The 18748-nt window shown below is 38.2% G+C and overlaps 5 protein-coding genes, 3 long non-coding RNA genes and 1 other non-coding gene across 12 annotated transcripts in view; 4 read left to right on the top strand and 5 right to left on the bottom strand.

Moving 5' to 3' along the window:
• The first annotated feature begins 362 nt into the window (after positions 1–362).
• LOC124313621 overlaps positions 363–18748 on the top strand; it is a 78947-nt gene continuing 60561 nt past the window's right edge. Inside the window, exons 1-3 of the long non-coding RNA XR_006910898.1 lie at positions 363–522; positions 623–788; positions 874–1017. This is a non-coding gene — a long non-coding RNA (uncharacterized LOC124313621). The remainder of the gene's footprint in view (positions 523–622; positions 789–873; positions 1018–18748) is intronic.
• Positions 3227–4674, bottom strand: LOC124313609. Its single transcript, XR_006910876.1, has 3 exons — positions 4363–4674; positions 3982–4261; positions 3227–3877 (listed from the first exon to the last, which is right to left on the bottom strand). It is a non-coding gene; the product is annotated as an uncharacterized LOC124313609 (long non-coding RNA).
• LOC124313683 lies at positions 4681–5300 on the bottom strand. The gene is made up of 3 exons (XR_006910986.1): positions 5114–5300; positions 4983–5052; positions 4681–4901 (listed from the first exon to the last, which is right to left on the bottom strand). It is a non-coding gene; the product is annotated as an uncharacterized LOC124313683 (long non-coding RNA).
• Positions 6800–6871, top strand: Trnam-cau. The gene has a single exon. It is a non-coding gene; the product is annotated as a tRNA-Met (tRNA).
• Positions 6967–8914, bottom strand: LOC124313217 (inactive hydroxysteroid dehydrogenase-like protein 1). 3 transcript variants are annotated; one of them, XM_046778023.1, is made up of 6 exons: positions 8691–8914; positions 8260–8627; positions 8091–8201; positions 7813–8033; positions 7524–7751; positions 6967–7453 (listed from the first exon to the last, which is right to left on the bottom strand). In XM_046778023.1, exons 2-6 carry the CDS (start codon positions 8594–8596, stop codon positions 7355–7357), a joined length of 996 nt encoding a protein of 331 aa, XP_046633979.1. In that variant the 5' UTR covers positions 8597–8627; positions 8691–8914; the 3' UTR covers positions 6967–7354. The 3 variants fall into 3 exon arrangements, with proteins under 3 accessions (XP_046633979.1, XP_046633977.1, XP_046633978.1); XM_046778021.1 differs by having other exon boundaries at positions 8715–8914; XM_046778022.1 differs by having other exon boundaries at positions 8726–8914.
• Positions 9123–10827, top strand: LOC124313310 (dysbindin protein homolog). The gene is made up of 6 exons (XM_046778167.1): positions 9123–9489; positions 9561–9732; positions 9804–9936; positions 10005–10160; positions 10231–10371; positions 10428–10827. The coding sequence occupies exons 1-6, from the start codon at positions 9431–9433 to the stop codon at positions 10517–10519; spliced, it is 753 nt and encodes a 250-aa protein (XP_046634123.1). The 5' UTR covers positions 9123–9430; the 3' UTR covers positions 10520–10827.
• LOC124312941 (zinc finger protein 62 homolog) lies at positions 10555–14527 on the bottom strand. 2 transcript variants are annotated; one of them, XM_046777541.1, is made up of 10 exons: positions 14392–14527; positions 13408–13651; positions 13157–13337; positions 12854–13091; positions 12439–12767; positions 12041–12362; positions 11704–11983; positions 11543–11634; positions 11215–11471; positions 10555–11144 (listed from the first exon to the last, which is right to left on the bottom strand). In XM_046777541.1, the coding sequence occupies exons 2-10, from the start codon at positions 13635–13637 to the stop codon at positions 11091–11093; spliced, it is 1983 nt and encodes a 660-aa protein (XP_046633497.1). In that variant the 5' UTR covers positions 13638–13651; positions 14392–14527; the 3' UTR covers positions 10555–11090. The 2 variants fall into 2 exon arrangements, with proteins under 2 accessions (XP_046633497.1, XP_046633496.1); XM_046777540.1 differs by lacking the exon at positions 14392–14527 and adding an exon at positions 14013–14170.
• On the top strand, positions 14540–16129 carry LOC124313099 (RNA-binding region-containing protein 3-like). The gene is made up of 4 exons (XM_046777828.1): positions 14540–14709; positions 14785–15590; positions 15651–15804; positions 15879–16129. The coding sequence occupies exons 1-4, from the start codon at positions 14540–14542 to the stop codon at positions 16057–16059; spliced, it is 1311 nt and encodes a 436-aa protein (XP_046633784.1). The 3' UTR covers positions 16060–16129.
• LOC124312975 (negative elongation factor D-like) lies at positions 16060–18728 on the bottom strand. The gene is made up of 11 exons (XM_046777601.1): positions 18590–18728; positions 18382–18497; positions 18102–18321; positions 17921–18028; positions 17684–17836; positions 17483–17613; positions 17221–17408; positions 16985–17145; positions 16489–16929; positions 16300–16429; positions 16060–16229 (listed from the first exon to the last, which is right to left on the bottom strand). Exons 1-11 carry the CDS (start codon positions 18659–18661, stop codon positions 16195–16197), a joined length of 1755 nt encoding a protein of 584 aa, XP_046633557.1. The 5' UTR covers positions 18662–18728; the 3' UTR covers positions 16060–16194.

Below are 18748 nucleotides of genomic sequence, written 5' to 3'. Positions count from 1 at the left end.
ATGCAAATAAAGTATAGTAGCTATGTACTTTGTTTGCAAAAATATTTTGCTTTATTATACTTTACTTTACCCACCCAAAACCCCTCTATTTCCTCGCTACGGTTGGGCTCATTCCCGCTTAGTTACTTAACTAGAATTAAAAAAAGTAAAGTAAATTTTACAATTCAGACGGTTGTCCAGTGTGCCGCTAGATGGTCCAACCAATCTATTTGACATTTTTATTGCATAATCAAGAAATCACGAACAAAATAACAAAGTAAAAAGTAAAAACTTAGCACAAAAAGTCAATTTTTAAAATTAAGGTGTGTGAAGACTCTAATCAGTAGGGATAAAGGAAAATTCACCGAAAAGTCTCCTCTAAATCGATCGCAGCGCCGCAGCGGGAGCCACGAGCATAATCCTCATTGGCTGTATAGGAGATAGTCGTCTTTCTATTCTTAGTCTGTGGCGAAAGTGTGAAGAGATTTGTCAATTTGTCGAATTTTCATGTTTTACTGCCCAAAATCCACTAATTATTTACATGTAAGCATATTGTGATTATTCTAACTACATAGTAGAAAATTTTCTATCACTCACTGTGTACTTGACCAATCGACTAATTTTGTACTTAACTTGGAATCAGGAATTCTAGAAAATGTCCGGAAAATGTACCTGCCGTCTAGTCATCAGATTAAATTTGGACCCTATTTTAAAAAACCAATTGCTCCACTCTTCTGTAACTCACACGCTCAGCTTCATCTGCATCATCCTCTCACATCTTAGACAAAACTGCGAGCTGTTATGCCCAGGTAAGCATAACCTTGCGATTTTAATACCTCAACATCCATCAATGCAATAAAATAATCTAAAAATTCACACCCATTTGTTTTACAGGTTCCTTCTTGCCTGAAAGATGTTTACACCTTTGAACACTTTTGTTGGGGTTGTTGTGTCATGAAATTCTATTGCTGCCATTCCCTGCCTCTCCCACTTCATAGCTACAAGAAACAAGTAATAGGAAGCCTAAAACAGATTGAGGTAAAGGTGTTCTTCTATGTTCTTGCTTAATCATGTATCATGGGCCTCACTGCAATGTTAAAACCTTTTTCTGTTCTTTGTTTAAGAAATTCATAGGTTGTGTGGTATACCATTGGATCCATTGGATTTCGCGAGTCAGCCGCCGATGTAAATCTACAACGCAGTTTCTTTATTGGAATTGTGTGGTCCTGGCACAGAGATCCTTGATGCTGGCCTTTGTCCATTACAGAAGAGTGACTTCTACCAACTCTCTGCTCCATCCTTATCTTCGCTACCCACACTCATCTAGCTTCTCTGCTTATTATGCTGCTTAACAATTTGCTTCACTGACGAGTTAGACCAGTCGCTTCCGTCCGCCTATCACTCTCCAAGGAATCATGCCAAGGTACCCGACGATTGACTTATTTTCTTAGATTATCTACTAGTAATTAGTAGTAGTAATAATCTACTTGCGTCTAAACTCTTGTGTCTGTATAAGAATTCCTAAATCAGTCCCTAGCTATCTTGCGCGCAAACGAAGTGTTACTTTGGCGTTTTTTTTTTCTAACGCTAGATGGCTTTTCGATAATTTTCAGCTGTCAAAACAGTCAGTTTTAGTTACTTTGCACATCTCTTTACACATTTATCGGCAGTTATTGTGTGGAAATGTTTTAGTAGTTACTGACGATAACTATTCCGCCAACAAAGCTCACTTGTTAAATTATCGATTTTTGCTTTTTTTTTCTACTTTCGGTTTTCTCATTTCAGTCAGTAGTTCAGTAAATATTCATTCGAAGCACAAACAAACCACATATTCGTGATCCTCGTTAAATTTGTGGTAAAGTTCATGTTTTTATTTTTACATACGCGTACTTCCGGTTTTGAAAATTTTCCTGAAAGTTCAGGAAAATTCTCGATTTTGGCCAAATTTTGGATTTCGTTTAAATCACATCTAATCGACCTCAAATTTCACGGAGATCACGAATATGTGGTTTAATTTGACGACAGCTCAATGGTTAAGATGCTGTGGTTACTTCCGGTATACTTCCGGAATGTTTTTTAAAAGACTAGCAAGTGAGCTTAGTTATGTATACAGTTCTCAATATTGTTAGGTTGATTTTAAGCAATTTAAAGCGGGCCTTTAAAGTTTATAGCAAAAAAAAACAGACCAATGTACACCTATATGTACTATGTGACTTGATGACTTGATGACTTGATGTATTATGTAACTTTTATTGGCATGTCACTCAGAATTTTGTTGTCTTTATTCAGATGAGACGTCGAGAAGATGGAATTCCGAGACTCGTCATCAACGTGGATCATCGCGACCGGCACCAAGACTCGTCATCAACGTGGATCATCGTATTGTTGGTATTATTTCGTTATGTATTAGTTAACCCGTTGTCTGCCACGCCTTTGTTCTCCCCTAGCTCCTTAGCACGGGCCGCGCTGTTCGGTCTCGTGGTTTCCATGCCGCGGGGTCGGACAGTCGCACCAGACCAAAATTCGCCGTAAGGCGCCTGTTAGGCAATGCACCATAGGGACTTCCCCCTTGTCGATACGGTGATGGATTCTAGAGGTTGTGCATTCCATCTTCTCCTGTCACCGTGTCAGCCCGGACTTGTCAGCAATGGCAAGTCCCTCCTTGGTCATGGATCCTTCTGACGTGGGGCGTAGAGTAGTAGAAAAACAACCTACGGGTTGTATGGCGTGGCAGCCAACGGGTTAACTTAAGTGTATATGTGTATGTATGTGACTGTAAAATGTGGTGGAATTGTGGGAGGAGGTGGGACAATAAAGCAATTCCTTTTAACATGTTTCTGCATTGTGACTTTAATAAGATGATTGCGTATTGACTTACAATTATGCATAAGTATTAAAGGAACTTAGAAAATTTATTGACAGAGTTTGAAGATCTATGTAGAATCAGTTATAATCCATTTGATACGCTAAGTTAAATAAAAATACAACAGTAAGTTTAGAACAAAAACTAACTTTTTCGTAACTTGCCTAAATGAAATTCGTCCAAGCATCAGAGTGTTCTTGTTCAAAGCGACTGAAGCAACAGTCATTCTTCTCATAAAATGAAAATCAGAATACGTTGCAATGTAAAAGTGCTTGGAGGTGTTGAGAAATCTTACAAGCTAATTACTCACATTAAAAGTATATTCATTAGGGATCAATTTCCATTTACAAAGAAAAATTTTGGATTTAGTATAAGTCTTCTTGCAGTGGTGTTGTAACTCGGGGCAAGTAATACTTCGGAGCTTCGGTGTAGTAGGTCGGAGAAGCGTAAATGTGGTATAATACTCGAATGCCTTGGTGTTGCAGTTAATAGGAGCTTCAGTGTAGTAGCTGGGGGCAGCGTAGATTATGATGCAGTTAACTGGAACCTCGGAGTAGTAATTCAGATCAAGGTAGTACGATGGAGAAGCCGCTGTGTAGTAAGTAGGTACTGCATAATACTCGGCCGCCTCAGTTGTGGGTATGTAGCTGGGTGTAGAGTAGTATTCAGGACCTTGGTGTAGTAAGCTGGAGCAGAGTAATACTTGGGCGCCTCGGTGTAGTAAGCTGGAGGAGCATACGTAGTCGCGTAGTACTGGAATTCTCAGGTGGAGTAGTGCTTGGGAGCCTCGGTGTAGTAGGCTGGAGCAGCGTAGGTTGTGGTGTAATACTCCTGTGCCTTAGTGGTGTAGAACCATGTAGAACAGGTGGGCCTCGGTATAGTAACTGGTTGTTGCGTATGTTGTTGTGTTCTTGTGTAGTTAGGCTGCGACGTTGCGGTTTGGTATCCTCCATACCCATGAGACATCGTTACAACAGTGGTCGACTCAGCAATAAACGATAACCAACGGTAGAACTAGAACGACACCACATATAACTATAAAATAAAAACTCAATATTACCATTCAGTTATAAGTGGCATGTTAACAAATTGAAAAAGTAGAATTGATATAAAACTCCATGTAAAAACGGAACATTTACCCATGAATGAGAATCGGAAAAATGCAGTTCATGACAAATAGTAAAGTTGTTGCCAGTTGCCGGGTCGGAGATGCTCACTCGACTGATCTCCATCGCCTTTTCCCTCTCCTTTTTTACGACTTTTTGTCATCCTGTTTCACCTCTTAAGCCTTACGGCTATTACACCGCCTTGATAGTGATGCAACACGTGTAGTTCTCACCCAACCTTGGTGGAGTTCGGTACACCAGTGGTCGACCCGCTATCAACGATGGAACACTCAACAGCAGCACGACGGCAAAACTGAATAAAATTTTAACATTAATTTTCATTTGTAAATTATCAATCAACATTCTAAAAAATGTGGAATGGTTCAAAAGTTAATTTAAAAGCAGCATATTTACGCATGATTGCGAATTGGTTGCACGATCAAGACTGCAATTGGTGACTAATAGAGCACTACAGCTGTTGCCGTGTGTAGTAAGGTGGAGAAGCGTAGGTTGTGGTGTTAAATTTCCTTGGTTGTTTAGAACTTTGGAGCTTCAGTGTAGTAGCTGGAGGCAGCGTAGGCAGCGCAGGTCGTAGTTTAATACTCGGGGACCTTGGTGTAGTCGGAAGCCTCTGGTAGTAGATTGGATCAGAGTAATACTTGTGGGCCTCGGTGTAGTAAACTGGGGCAGCATACGTGGCTGTGTAACATTCGGCCTTCTCAGTGTAGTAGCTGGGGGCCTCGGTGTAGTAACATAGGTGTAGTAACACAGGATCATGACACCCGAATATAGCACACACGAACACAAGGCCATCAACGACGCAATTTGCATCAGGAGCCAGGGCAACAGCAGCCAGCGCATACGGTTCTTCCAAGTGAACAACAGAACAAGAACTGTGGTAAACATCGACAACATCGACCAACCGATCCATAAATAATAATCCAGATTATCGTCTATAAAAATGCCAACAGACACACATAAATCGAGTAATTACCATATCATCAAATCTATAATTACCAAAATTGAGCACTTACCCCTAAGCGAAATAAATCGGAAAAATAAAGTGTTTTCTGTTCTTCCAATGATGACTTCAACTGAAGTTGCCTGCTCAACACTTGTTAAATGATGGCACAGATAATATGCACTAAACTGCTCAGATTTATACCAATGAGAGGACGCCAGCTGCTATGGTACCGGTCCGGAGTGAACAGCCACAACAGCATTCGTCTAATTTGCACAATGTACACCAGGAAGAAACAAAAGCTTGATAGAACAACACTTAACTTTAATTCGTTACAGAGGCAGACAGCCACGTTCCTGATGGACTTGACTGCGCCGAGACTAGCACAAGACCAAGACTGACAGTCTGACTGTCTGAGGCTGAGACAGTGAGACTCTACAATAATCGATCTCTACTTCATTCGATCGATTGTTAAAACCCAAGGTCAGATGAAACTGAAAACAGGTTTTTGAGTGGTTTCGAGGGGCGTTTCTTATGTCATTACGTCTTAATTGAATTTAGATTTTAGAGCCACATTATCGTCAGGCAAACTTAAAGAAAATATATTTACCGGTGTACAGGAACTCGGTGAAAGAGAATGTCTAAACAAAACACATGGATATTTTTACTTAATTTCAGCTTAAAATCTTAAATAATAATAAAAGAAAAAACAGAGTTAGTTATATGATGTGAGCGACGGCGATTCACAACATCATGTCATATGACGCCGTGTCGGCCCGTCGCACGGGAAATTATGCGATTTCATGACATCACCACACCATATAATATAAGTCCTATAACCCACACAGACATACCCTCGCAGTCACAATGCCGCTACAAGGCACATCCTTGAACCCCTAATTATGGGTGACTTGGATGAGGATCGAACTCACGGTGTTATCAACACTTCGCTCTAACCAACCGAGCTACCAAGACATATTCTACAAAGCAAAAATTATCATATGTGTAGACAAATTAAGAAAATCAAATATGTATATAAAAAGAAGGAATTATTTATTTATTTATCTAAAATGAATTGTTATTGTTTGTCTTTTCGGTAATCAACACACCCGCTGGGGGGCTTCTTGTCATAACCGCTGGAACTTTTGTTCGACATAGCCCCCCAGCGGGTGTGTTGATTACTAAAACTGAAATTGACGATTGGGGGGGGGGGGTCTATAAAAACATGAATAACTTACAGAAAAATCGAAAAAATAATATCAACTTAAAGTAGAAGAAACAACAAATTTAATGAGACTAAGATCGTATTTTTAGGTCGGATAGGTTACAAATGGATGGGAGAGATTTAAAAACTTTTCGTTTCCCCACAAGCGCCATGTTAAAACGCGCAAAGAAATGTTCGACGGCTCACCGATTTTTCAAAAGATTTAAATTTTTTTAAAAATACTAAATAACATTGTAATTAAACAAAAATTGGAACTTAAGTTAATCTTGTAATTCTCTTTAAACCTGTTTTTTTTTGTAATTAAAAATTTTTAATAAAAAGACACCATTTAGCGAAAAGTAAATTTTTAAACTCATTTTATTATGTGATCCCTTTATTTTTTCGTGGACGGATTTTACACAGAGTAAGAGAACATTCATATAAATAAAGCTCATTAAAAAAAAAACTTTTACAATTTGTTTTGGGTAGACTCCCCCATTTGGCTCAATTTGACCATACTAGAAAGACTGGGATCCCCTATAACCCTCTAGAAGCGATATTCCTTCAGAAGATGAAGCTGAGGGTGAGTTAACGATGTAAATCAGTTAAAAAATAGTTTTATTATCCGTACTAGAGATCAGTACATTTTATTCAATTTTTATCTTTAAAATGGAAATTATGGACAGAGCAGAGTGGCGCAGCGGAAGCGTGCTGGGCCCATAACCCAGAGGTCCGTGGATCGAAACCACGCTCTGCTAAAACATTTTTATGTAAAAAATTCGATTCGACTTTTATAACTGTCTTCAACATTCTTTTATGTTTGTTAGAAAAGTGAATGGCACGTTTCACAAGGTTATGGTTTAACGGATTTGTATTTTAACATCGGACACTATTGGTGCAAATAGATTCAAGAACGACAAATAAATCTAGATTAGGGAGCATTGGAATGAGCAAAAAATCTGGAAGAATATAAACTTTGCGGAAGAATGTCTCTGTGAGAAGAGACAAAAAGAAGTAGTTGACAGTTGATCGAGTAACAGTAATGTAACAGACCAGTCCACCAAACTAAATGTTTGATTAAGCAATTTCAGTTATATCTTAAACAATTCTATGAAATAAATCGCGATAAATAATTAGCTCACAGCTGAATTCTACATCATTACAGCGACACGCAGACATACGCTCATAAGCACACACATACCGTTCGCGAGTCAATCATAGATCATAAACTGGATGCTTGATTATTTGCGTTTTTTGAGCGCGTCGCGTCGAAGAAACTGTTGCATCATTCCACCGAAGCGGATCCAGAACCAAGTTGGTACAACATTGCAAGAGAAAAGCTGTCGGCAATTTCACAAAATGGTATTATAATTTTTAGAATAGTTCTGCGAGAAATAATAAGAGGCATACCTGTAACTCGTGAGACCAGTACCCAGTTGTCCGGTCACAGATGCCCAAGGTGGATAGGGCGCTTCGAACGAAAGTCTGAGCATTGGGCACCAATACTGATTGGCGGCCAATGAAATCACTAAACTTGGTAAGATTAGTTGCTATGTAGAAAGGGATAAGAGTTTGGACAGTGACCCCTGAATTACGAACTTCATGAGACAGCGCACGAGAGAAATAGTCCACGTAGATCTGTACAAATTTAAATACTTTTAAGTTGAAGTCATTCATGATAAAACAAAGTTGAACTCACTTTGGAAGCCGAATAAATATTCATGTAGGGCAATGGACCGACAGAAGAGCTGGAAGAGAGGTTGACAATCGCTCCACGGCGTCTCTGTAACATCTGAGGCAACACTAGCCAACACATCATGGTTAGAGATCCCATGTTGATGTTCACATGTTGCCAAATGACGTCTGGGCTAAGCTCACATAGCTCCATAGGCATCTCGTACATGACACCAACATTGTTCACTATTTTACAAAAAATGGCGATAAGTAATATTTTTTTCATGAACAAATAAACATTACCAAGCATTCCAATTTCTTTTCCACGAATAGCTTCTGCGATTTTATCAAAAATAGAGCGGCCGCCACTAAAATCTACCTGCACAACTTGTGTTTCAACATGGAATTCAGCCTCTGTAAATCAACAATGAAATAAAATTATTTGTAAATAACACAAAAAAAGTTGAATTACCTATTTCTTGTGCTACTTTTGTGAGTTTGTCAATGCTTCGACTCATCAGGATAATATTCACTCCAAGTCTTGCAAGTTCTCTAGCATATTCTTTTCCAATACCATCAGTCGCTCCTGTGACAATAGCCCATGGTCCATATCTTTCCTTAAAGTTGGAGAGGGAACGTAGTTTGGACAGTAGGAAAATTCGTACAGCACTAAGGAATGCTACAGAGGTATCCACAGCCACCTTGCCCACAACAATCAGACCCACTACAGCTAACATATCTCTTAAACGTTCTGTATTCTTGATAAGTTCTCCTGCCAAAAGGCGGAAGGAATCTGAAGCTACAGCCATCTTCAGAAACTTTTGTATAGACGGAAATACCCTAAAACGATAAAATTTAATTACGACTTTGAAAGGACTATTACCGTTAGGGTGTTTGACATACAAGTATAAATCTCTTAAAACCTACACAAATATTACTTGGTGAAATTGGGATCAGTAGAACAGGTTGACTTTCTCTTGAATAATGAGCACACGAAGTAGTGACCAACTCGTCCGAAATTTAACGGAATGTATCGTGTTTATTTCTTTTTTTTCTTCCACGATACATGAATACTATGTGTATTGGGTCAATTTCGTTTCGCACCTGTCAAGTGTCAACATGAGGTCTCTGGTAACAACCAACAGATGGGTGTGTCATCCTTTAAAACATTAAAATTATCTTGTCATTGATATTATGAATAATAAAATTAAATATTTTAAAGGTAAAATCTAAAATCTAAAATATTATTTAGCATTAGAAAAATTTATTTGATAATCTAAAAATGTTTTCACCAAAGTGGCGGCCCTGCCCTGAGTAATTTCTTAATTTTTTTATTTCGTCTGCTCGTAGTCTCAATTTTCATTTCTTAGTGTTCGCAATAACAAATCAAATCAAGATTTGAAAATAGTTAAATCAGATTTTCCCAAAGTAGTTAATCATATTTTTGTACTAAACAACGTTGAATAGCAAACAAGTTCGTTTAAGTTAACGTTATCAACTGCATGGGAGGATTATTATTACGTTATAGAATTATTCGTTGATTGAGCTGTAGCATGAAATTTTGTCTACAAATTTCTTGTTGGTGTGGTTTTATGGATCAGTGATAAATTGCAGTCAGTGGGTGTGTTGTAAATTGCGTCATTATGCTACCGGCTAATTTACGAGAAAAACTATTTCAGGTCCAGGAAGAATTAGCAAGCAGGTTATTTACTTTAGAAAATTGGTAGTGTAGATGAGAATAATTGTGGAAATTAATGTTTGTTGTATTAACAGTTTGAGAACCTTGGGTTTAACTGAACCAATTTCACCTCTGGTGATTCCATCACGCCATGGAAAACATTTTGAAGGTGTACGGCTGGATGCTGGAGCTGACCTTCTCAACCACTACCAGTTTCAATGGTGTAGAATGAGGGAAGCTTCTGATATAAATTACCATCTAGCAGAGGTAAAACACCAGTAAAATTCACAATTGTTTATCCCTATAGGTAAAAGATAAATGTACAGTTTTAATTTCAGCAAGCTGACAAAGCCATTGCTTCAGTAGAAAGTTACATCAACCAACAACATCACTTGGTGTCTACCTTAACAACCAATCTGAGTTCTGTATCTTTAATGATGATTCAACTTCAGAAAATAACTGAGTCAATGAGTGAGACACACAAAGTTCAGAAAAGTAAATTTTAACAAAATGTTTATATAATTTTCTAAATTGTTTAGGTGTAACAGAAGCAACTTTGAAGAAAACTGAGGAGCATTTGGCCTTGTTAGAAGATATGGTCAAAGATTCTCAGTTAGAATCTGAAATCAAGGAGCATGATAAAAAATTTGTATTGCTGCAAGACCAAAAATTTGCTGAGCTGGAAAGTTTAAAAAGTATATTTGATAATGAAATATTGACATGCTTATATAACAGAAGTATATTTTTAAAAATCAAATTTTTAAGATCACCTAGCAGCGACACACCTCCAAAAAGTTAGAGAGTACGAGTCCAAACAAGTATTGAAAGCCAAAGAAAGACAAGCTATATTTGAACAGGCTTTTGAAACAGAGATCCAGCAGTATAAACAATCTGGAATCATTCCAAGTAACTCGGATTTACAATCGGCTTCGAGTACATTAACTAAGCCTCGTTTCTTGTAGGAATGAGTCAGTCTAATCGACAAACAACTAGCCTTGAAGAAATTGTTGTGGAAGATGATCCGTCTTCCTTGAACCAATTTCTCGACGAGTAGAAGCTAGCAAATAATCAAATACGTTTACTAATATATACATTTAAAGTATAGTCTATTTTTCCACGTTCTTGTGTGAGAAGAAGAAAAAAAAACATCATCCAGGTGAAGAAAACAAACAAACAATCATAATGAAGGCAAACGATGGAAGGGGAAGATACTAAACAACGGAGGATATAGCAGGTTGTGGATACGATTACAAGATGTAAAAATGTCCCCGATTGTTCTTTCCCCGTCCCAAAATTAAACATTCGATAATTATTAGCGACTCCGATAGCCAAAAATAAAGGCGTTTGTCAATTTTCACATGATTCTAAACTAATGACATTTTTTTCTTATAACTAAGAATATCAAGAAAGATGCGAAATAGTTTGAAGGCAAAAGGAAATGTAATAGGGGTGCACAAATAAAAATATTAAATGTAGACAAAAGAATGTTAACGCCTAAAATAATAATAGACTCCACGATCATATTATTTCTAGAAAAAATGGTAATGCATCGCGAAGAGATCTTTCTCTTCGAAAGTGCACGACGATCCTTTCAGATTACCCAGATTTATCCCCTTTTTTACGATTCAGGCATCCGTTTCCTTTCCACACACTTTTAGGTGATAGCGCAAGTTCACCAACTGTTAAATTTTTTATCGAAATTCACATTAGATTAGTTAAAACGCAGTGCAAGTGATTCTATCGACTCACCGTATTAAACTGCTTTTGGCAGTGAGAGCACTCGTGAGGTGTCTGGGGTTCTTCGGTAGTCGAATGTGTCCGCTCGTGAACGTAACGCTCTCTAAAAGTCCGCATTTTTTCTGGGCATGAGCGGCATTGATAATTGAAATCGTTTGAGTGGATAGGCTGATGCAAGAGCAGGGCACTTTTCGATAGAAATGTTCGATCACATCCATCGCACGGAAAGATCGATTCGCGATGTTCCATAACCTTGTGCTCCTTTAAAGCTTTAAGTTTTAAGACGTAAAAATATTGATTTTAATTAACAACGACTTGACTTGTTGAATTTGTGTCAAACCTTTGATATTTGGAAATTCCATTTCACAGACACTGCACGGGATGACGGGAGTCTCTCCTGTGTGGGTGCAACGATGGATATAGAAGGCACTCCTTATAATATAATATTACATTTGTTAGCATGATACTATTTTTGTGCCATATAAATTTCGTTAATATTACCATTTGTGGTAACGCATCGGGCAAAAATCGCACTCTATAACTTGATAATGATAGTTGGCTTTTCGCGCTTTGGGTTCCTTTCTTTTCTTCCCTCCAGCTGGAACTTTTTCTTTACTCGCTTTTGGGTTAGCCGAGTCTCTTTTCCGATTCGTTTTCCCTTTAACATCTTCAAACTCCGCAACCTCCGCTTCGTTTACTGATACATCCCCCCCTTCACCATCGTCGAAACTGGGATCACTATCTACTTTTTCATCTGAACATACATTGGTTTTCGATGAACCTACAAGTGGTAGGTATAGTTTATTGTTGAGTTACAAAGGGTGAGAGTTGATATTACCTGCTAACTTTGCTTTGCTTTTCAATTTAAGTGCAATCTTAGCTTCTTCATCCTCCATTAAGTCAGCATTTTCTTCTTCTTCGACATCGGCCGTAACATCATTTTCGGCGCTTATTGCTTCTTCTTTTTCGGGATCCTGTTTAGGTTCCTGTTCCTCTTCGTCATTTTCTAAATGAATTGCTGTTTTATTAAGAACACCAATCTCGTCAGCCAAGCGGATTGAATCGGCAATCATAGGAGCCACTTCATTGTCACCAATCTCGTTATTGTCACGATGCTTCAACAAATGACGTTGATAGACACCTTGATAAGAAAATAAATCCTAAATGACGAAGAAAAAGATTTTAGAATTCACCAAATAATAATGATTTAGAAAAAACAGCGATTTGAAGGCTTACTTGGCATATCGAGCATTGAAAGGGTTTGTCACGACTATGTATCCGCAAATGGTTTTTAATGTTTCCTCTAGTGAGAAAACGTCGATTACAATGGGGACAGACGTACTTTTTCCGGGCAAATTTAGAGGAAGGCTTCGCTCTTTTAGGCGCGAGTTTTTTAAGAGTTGCAACTGAAACAGGAGCGACTGTTAACGTGCGCGGTTCTTCCAGTTGCCGTCTTTGAAGCCGTTTTAACACCTTCCCCCCACGTCCAAGCTTTCGTCTTCCTACTACCGAAGGTACAGCGACTTCAGGGGAAGGTTCTCCGTTTCCTTCTTCGACAGTCATCTCTAACCAATTAAAGTTCGACAATCGATTATTTGTTTGGTTTTTTTACCACTTCTTAGAAATTTTCTTTCTTGTAACGCAATATTACCGTTCGGAATGTCGTTGACATCGTTGGTTGAATCCAGACCTTGATTCATGGGTGGTTGTGTAAGGCTTTGCACTTGTACGATCAAAGGACGCGGGGAGGTAACGGCTACAATTTTTGGACCTACACCCTTAGCTGGACTTTTCACTGGCGAGCTGTGAAATGTTTGTTGTTGTGGATGTTGATGTGGATGGTGTTGTGGGTGTTGCAGATGGCATATCCCATTAGCTTCAGGCTCATACTTAAAAAAAAGTAATCATCATATTAATTTATACTTTTAAGTAAAAGAAAGAAAGAACTCTTTACCACTGGTGAGGCATCACCATAATCAGTCAATTCATGTATGCTTGCTAAATCATCATCATGCTCTATAGGAGATCCCACTTTGAAATCTCCAATTATCTTTTCCCAGGATGATCCTTGAATCCTAGGTGCAGAAAGTTGTCCTGTGTAGATGTAGCGAATAAGTCCTTGTACCTCATCTAACCTGCATATTTCATGAAAGAGTATGAAAAAAATAAAAAAAATAAACAGAAATTTGATCATTGAAATATTACGTGTAGCCAGCCATGATAACACAAGGATCATCAGTTAAAGGCCAATCCTTAAGAAGATGGCAAAGAACTGGGCTGGCAGCAGCCAAGACACCTTTATTTGCCCGGATCTTTCCTCCATCACAGTGAAGTGTGACATCAGCAAACAATTCCTTTTGAAGACAATCATACAACCCTCTTTCAATGCATAGGCCACGTCCCTTTGCTCGAATTAATACTCTTGTACTCTTCATTCTGCAGAATCAACCTATTGAAAAACATGATAAGATATTAATATGGGATTACACAACTATCTACAAAAAGATTATTGATGAATTCAATAGAAAAAACTGATGCAAACATTGAATATTAACCAACATTAAGTTTTAGAAATCAACACATGTGTAGATTACCAGCCAGAATTCCTAGAAGAAAGGACCTCTAGTATCAAAAACAATTTCCCCGAAAACTCTTTATCGCAAAATGGTCTACATATCTAGCACGTAGACATTTTCGTACGAATAAACTGTATCAATAACATCGTAGTCGTAGATCGTAGATTCATTACAATATCATCGATTATTATTTTTGAAAGTAGAAACGCCCTCCATGTAAATGGAATAACCTACCAAAACGAATTTAATGATCAAATGATGTGTTTTGGGTTTCCAATAGATATGCCACGTTTCAAAATTATATAAAACACCCAGGGTACAGGGCAGTAAGTGCGTGATGGATGAATGTCAATATAACCGGTAAGATTACTACTTGATTCAACGAACGCCTTGTAAAGAACGGGACTCTGAAAAAGCCCTAAACAGCAATAATGGAAAATTTAGAAATTAACAACATCAGCGCCACCAATTCTTTCTAAAGATTATTCTTGTTGCGCTCGGAAATACAAGAGTAAACTGGACTACGAATTCATCTCCTCTTCAACATTTCTATGGTTGCTCTATTGATTTCGGTTATTGCTTCATTCGAAGAAATCATCACACAAGTTTTTACCTCAGCTTGTTGAGTCACGAACATCCGTTTGGAATTACCAAGGGCAAATTGTAAGCACTGATTGAAAAGAAAAAGAGACTCAAAAGAGTTACAATGAAGTAATCAACTAATAGAGAGTGTAAAGTCGTAGTCAAATAGACAAGTAGAAATGGAACCTTGCATTACATTGCCCGATACCCCCGATACACTGATCGTGCGCCGTCTACCGGAATGTCTAACAGAGCGAGATTTGAACGATCTTTTCCGATATTTTGGTGCTCAAGCAGTGAGGAAAGAAAAACCAAAGGGAAGGCAAAGGAACAGCACTATTATTGTCAAGTAAGTTAGATATAAAATACTAATTCAAGTGAAAGAAATAATTTGTTTTCTTCATTCAACTTGATGATGCAAAAGGTTCAATTCACATGAGGATGCATCATTTGCACTAACTCGCTTGCATCAGCTGAAGGTGGTAGGTAAGAGGATTGTTGCAGAATATGCAGACTTCACAATCTTGCCAGACATTCCTCAGATGAACCTACCAGCACCGAAATCAGCTGGCAAGGATAATGGTGTTAAGTATCCTCCTGCCAATGAACAGATAGTGAACAATATTGCAGCAGAACTTCTACGAAATGATGATTTTTATCACAAAGTTTTACAACTCATGAAGAGTATTAACTTACCTCCACCTTTCCTACAAGTGCCAAAAGATCCTGTTGTTATAGTTGAACCATCTGATATTGAAGAAGTAGAAATGGAAGAGTTGTACAAAGAAGATACAGAAGAATCAGAATTGGAAACAGATTCTTCTATACCTGGAGAAAAAGAAGTCATTCCTGATGTAGCTGTCAGACATAAAAAACTTAAACCATTGAAAAGGCCTAACAAGTTGAAAATGCTTATCAACCCATCAACACCAGTGATTCCTGCTAAAGTGAAACCTGCATTGCCAACTGTTCAAACTATTTCAGAAATATTTGAACAGAAAGAAATAAGTTCAGCAAAGAAACTTGAGTTTAAGATATCTTCAGAAGTTCTTCATGCCAAAGGTGATCAGTCAACCGAAGCGCAACAAGGAACAACAGAAAGTTTCGGAACATTTGCTCCGCTTCCTCCGAGCCAAAACGAACAGCAAAGTGAAGCTCTAGAAAATCAGGAAGAAGATTACGAATTTATCTCCAAAAGAAAACTTCAGATAAACAAACTTCAAGATGAGGGTTAGAAATTAGCATGTTAATAAACAATGAACATTTTAAAAAAATCTTTGCACCTTACAGAGATCAAACTTCTTCCTGTCTTCAAGAATTATTCGGCTGGCGCTCCTAGTTCACGACTGTACGTGAAGAACTTGGCTAAAACCGTAAAAGAATCCGACCTGAAGCACATCTATGGCCGTTATGTCTTGTGGACGTCAGAAGAAGAACGAAACATGTAAGAATAAAAACAAAACATAAAACAGTTGATGTTTGAAACAAGTAGCTAAGTAGTTAATCTTTTAAATCCAGGTTCGACATTCGCCTAATGACCGAAGGTAGGATGAAGGGTCAGGCATTCATCACCCTTCCAAATGTAGATCGAGCAAAAGAAGCCCTTAACGATACCAACTGGGTGATGCTTCAAGGCAAACCTCTGGTTGTTCACTTTGCACGCTCAGCACAGGCCAACACTACGGGCAGTACCACTTGATAACCAGCAATTTCAGTCGTTTTATTTTTATGAGCACAGAAAGGATGAAAATAAAACAAATTGGAAGTGATATCCGTGTCGAACGAAACTGTTTGTTTTTATGAGTCGCAACATCCAACAATTGGTAACGCTTTATTAGGAAACCACGACGTAGTTGGCCTTACAGTACACTAGAAAAATGGAATGCCTCATTAAGAATACTTGTAAGGATTCAAATCCCGTCGAAAATGTTATAAATACCTATGAAATCAGAGACGAGGTCACCGTCACCATCGCCACGCATTGTACCAGTAATTTCTTCATTTTCAACCATCGGAAGAAATAGTTGGACGAACTCGGATGTGTAGGGTGGGGCAATCGATTCAAGTACCTTGGGAATCATATTCAAATTATTACAGGAACTTCAAAGCTACGGTGTTTGGCATTTACCTCTGTGACGAAGTACCGAATCAGTGAAATATCCGTGTCACCTCTTTGCCAGCACTGTTTGATGTACTTGACAATAGGGACGACGTAACCACGCGTTAACAAATTGACCATACGATCAAGTAACATTTTACGCATTTCCAGTTGAACGAGAATCTCCAACTCGTCCTGTCTCGACTCGAAAAGTCGTACAAGCAAGTCGAGGATATTTGAGTGGAGCAAAGGATTCACGGCGGCCACTTCATCGAGAAGCGCCAAATGAACAGGGGTGTGTTCGGTGCTCAACTTAAAGTAGGAGGGCTCTAACACAGTCGCTTCTACCCATCGAAATACGCCCATAGAGACCACAGGGAAACGGATGTACTGATACAGAGTTCCAAGCTCAGCTATTAATTCAGTTGATCCTTTTGCTGTCGTGCAAACTTGATGAGCCTTTTCGAGAGCCTAATTAATAAACATTATTTAGCTTATCCGACTGGCATTTTTAACAACAGTATACCTGCATGGTGGCCTTTAGTTCATCTCGGTTGGTGTTTTTCCTTTGATTCTTTTTGTACACTTCAGCCACGCTAGCAGCGTAAGCAAGGAGATAGTTGTATTTTGATTTGTGCTCAGGATTAAGCTTGACCCCAGGCTTAAACAATGAATCGAGGAGCAGCTCTACAAAAATTCATGAATTTAAAAATAAAAATCTTCTAGCCTATACAATCGCACGAAATAAGAATAATATCATACCCATAAACTGAGGTAAACGGATCAACTCCACCGGTGGGGGATCGGTTGCCGAATATAGTTTATACAAATTCGTGATATCGGCTGGATTCAAAGCGTTGCGAGAGAGCATTGAGGATAAAGCTTGACTGGCACGCGGATGCGCTGCTGACCCATTAAGACCCATAATAATGGCAGTGACATTGTGACCCCTGTCCGATGATAAAGCATTTGATGACTTATTGTTTCATCTAAAAAATCGGCCTAGTGGAATTTAAATACTAACGATTGAATCGCGTGACGGGTAATTTCTTGTGATAGTCTTTTGATTGAAGGGCCTCCTTTAGGTTCTTGAGACAAAACATTTAACAGTACTTCACTGTACACGAAAGTATGTTGCCCATGACAAATCATCCGCTGTCAAAATTTGACAGAGCATTAATAACAACTTCCATATTGCAACATTCAAATAATCATGTCTACTTACAGCGCATTCTTGTATGTGTTTTTGCCTGTCGTCATCATTACTTTCTGAGTACTGGCCAACCGAAGTCTTCAAAATTCTTGAAAATACTTCGATTTGCTGAGCTGCAGTTGATATACTCGTAATTTCACCTTGAAATCCTGCATCCGAAATCAACTACGAATTTACAAAAGTAATTCGTCAATTACGAAAATTATACATATTATGAAATAGAAAAATTCTAATTCTTATCAATAATACCTTAATGGTGAAATTCAACATAAGGCAATCAGGATATTCCTCAGCCAGTTTATAAACCAGTGATCTCCAGGTGGGATGTTCAATCATTTCAGTAAGCCAAGCTGGTGTCTGAATAAATAATTGAATGAATGAAAATACTGAAGGAAAATCTTAAGTTTGATATTATATATGTCCATATTACTTCTCCCTCCTCAGTGAAAATAGTATCAGCTTTCTTTGGATCAAACATTTTGATGATCATTTCTTTCAAGTGATTTTCTACCATTGACTGTACATCATTTATAGTTGCCCCAGCTAAGATGAGCCATTCTGCCATTAGATTAGCCATCTGTGCTGAGGCAGAGTAGTTCTGAGAGAGTAGTTCAATGACATGGGCTGGGCTTCCACCAACTGTAAAGTACCTGTAGGAAAAAAACATCAATCTAGCTTCTTTCATCAATAGTGGAAATGACAATAGTAACCTTTTCAGTTGATTGAAAATGCCGGGTTCCATGATGTAGTCCTGTGTTTTGAACGTTTGAAGGCATTCTTCTAAAACTTCTGCAGGATTTTCCATGTACTGGTCCTCATTGTCAGACTACACGAAAATACAAATATTCATTAACCAAAGCACTTAAAGTAAAGTATTATACTGATGTAAAGACAACAACTGAAACATGTAAAACTTACGTCTCCCATCTCAGAATCCCCTCTCATTCCCGAACTTTCTCCCCATTCTTGATTATCGTAGCCGTCATCCATTTTCAAGTCAAATTTTACGGAATCAGTAACTGTTTCATTCGATCAAACCACACGAGTTAAATATCTAATAAACCTGATGTGAAACGA

Source organism: Daphnia pulicaria, chromosome 9 (assembly GCF_021234035.1).
Source record: "Daphnia pulicaria isolate SC F1-1A chromosome 9, SC_F0-13Bv2, whole genome shotgun sequence".
In the NCBI taxonomy this organism is placed as follows: domain Eukaryota; kingdom Metazoa; phylum Arthropoda; class Branchiopoda; order Diplostraca; family Daphniidae; genus Daphnia; species Daphnia pulicaria.
This window is presented reverse-complemented; position numbering and strand designations above follow the sequence as displayed.

What these genes read in the sequence shown, in the direction of transcription:
- LOC124313217 (XM_046778023.1), bottom strand. Translation starts at nt 8,596, where the DNA reads ATGGCTGTAGCTTCAGATTCCTTCCGCCTTTTGGCAGGAGAACTTATC. An exon ending in AAAAGTAGCACAAGAAATAG is followed by an intron (nt 8,202 to 8,259) that starts GTAATTCAACTT and finishes GTTGATTTACAG; the next exon opens with AGGCTGAATTCCATGTTGAA. An exon ending in ACTGGTCTCACGAGTTACAG is followed by an intron (nt 7,454 to 7,523) that starts GTATGCCTCTTA and finishes AATTGCCGACAG; the next exon opens with CTTTTCTCTTGCAATGTTGT.
- LOC124313310 (XM_046778167.1), top strand. Translation starts at nt 9,431, where the DNA reads ATGCTACCGGCTAATTTACGAGAAAAACTATTTCAGGTCCAGGAAGAA. An exon ending in TGAGCTGGAAAGTTTAAAAA is followed by an intron (nt 10,161 to 10,230) that starts GTATATTTGATA and finishes CAAATTTTTAAG; the next exon opens with ATCACCTAGCAGCGACACAC. An exon ending in ACAATCTGGAATCATTCCAA is followed by an intron (nt 10,372 to 10,427) that starts GTAACTCGGATT and finishes CGTTTCTTGTAG; the next exon opens with GAATGAGTCAGTCTAATCGA.
- LOC124312941 (XM_046777541.1), bottom strand. Translation starts at nt 13,637, where the DNA reads ATGAAGAGTACAAGAGTATTAATTCGAGCAAAGGGACGTGGCCTATGC. An exon ending in CCGATGCGTTACCACAAATG is followed by an intron (nt 11,635 to 11,703) that starts GTAATATTAACG and finishes TTATATTATAAG; the next exon opens with GAGTGCCTTCTATATCCATC. An exon ending in GGAATTTCCAAATATCAAAG is followed by an intron (nt 11,472 to 11,542) that starts GTTTGACACAAA and finishes TAAAACTTAAAG; the next exon opens with CTTTAAAGGAGCACAAGGTT.
- LOC124313099 (XM_046777828.1), top strand. Translation starts at nt 14,540, where the DNA reads ATGGAACCTTGCATTACATTGCCCGATACCCCCGATACACTGATCGTG. An exon ending in AACAGCACTATTATTGTCAA is followed by an intron (nt 14,710 to 14,784) that starts GTAAGTTAGATA and finishes ATGATGCAAAAG; the next exon opens with GTTCAATTCACATGAGGATG. An exon ending in AAACAAACTTCAAGATGAGG is followed by an intron (nt 15,591 to 15,650) that starts GTTAGAAATTAG and finishes TGCACCTTACAG; the next exon opens with AGATCAAACTTCTTCCTGTC.
- LOC124312975 (XM_046777601.1), bottom strand. Translation starts at nt 18,661, where the DNA reads ATGGATGACGGCTACGATAATCAAGAATGGGGAGAAAGTTCGGGAATG. An exon ending in TTTTCACTGAGGAGGGAGAA is followed by an intron (nt 18,029 to 18,101) that starts GTAATATGGACA and finishes TTATTTATTCAG; the next exon opens with ACACCAGCTTGGCTTACTGA. An exon ending in ACCCGTCACGCGATTCAATC is followed by an intron (nt 17,409 to 17,482) that starts GTTAGTATTTAA and finishes ATCATCGGACAG; the next exon opens with GGGTCACAATGTCACTGCCA.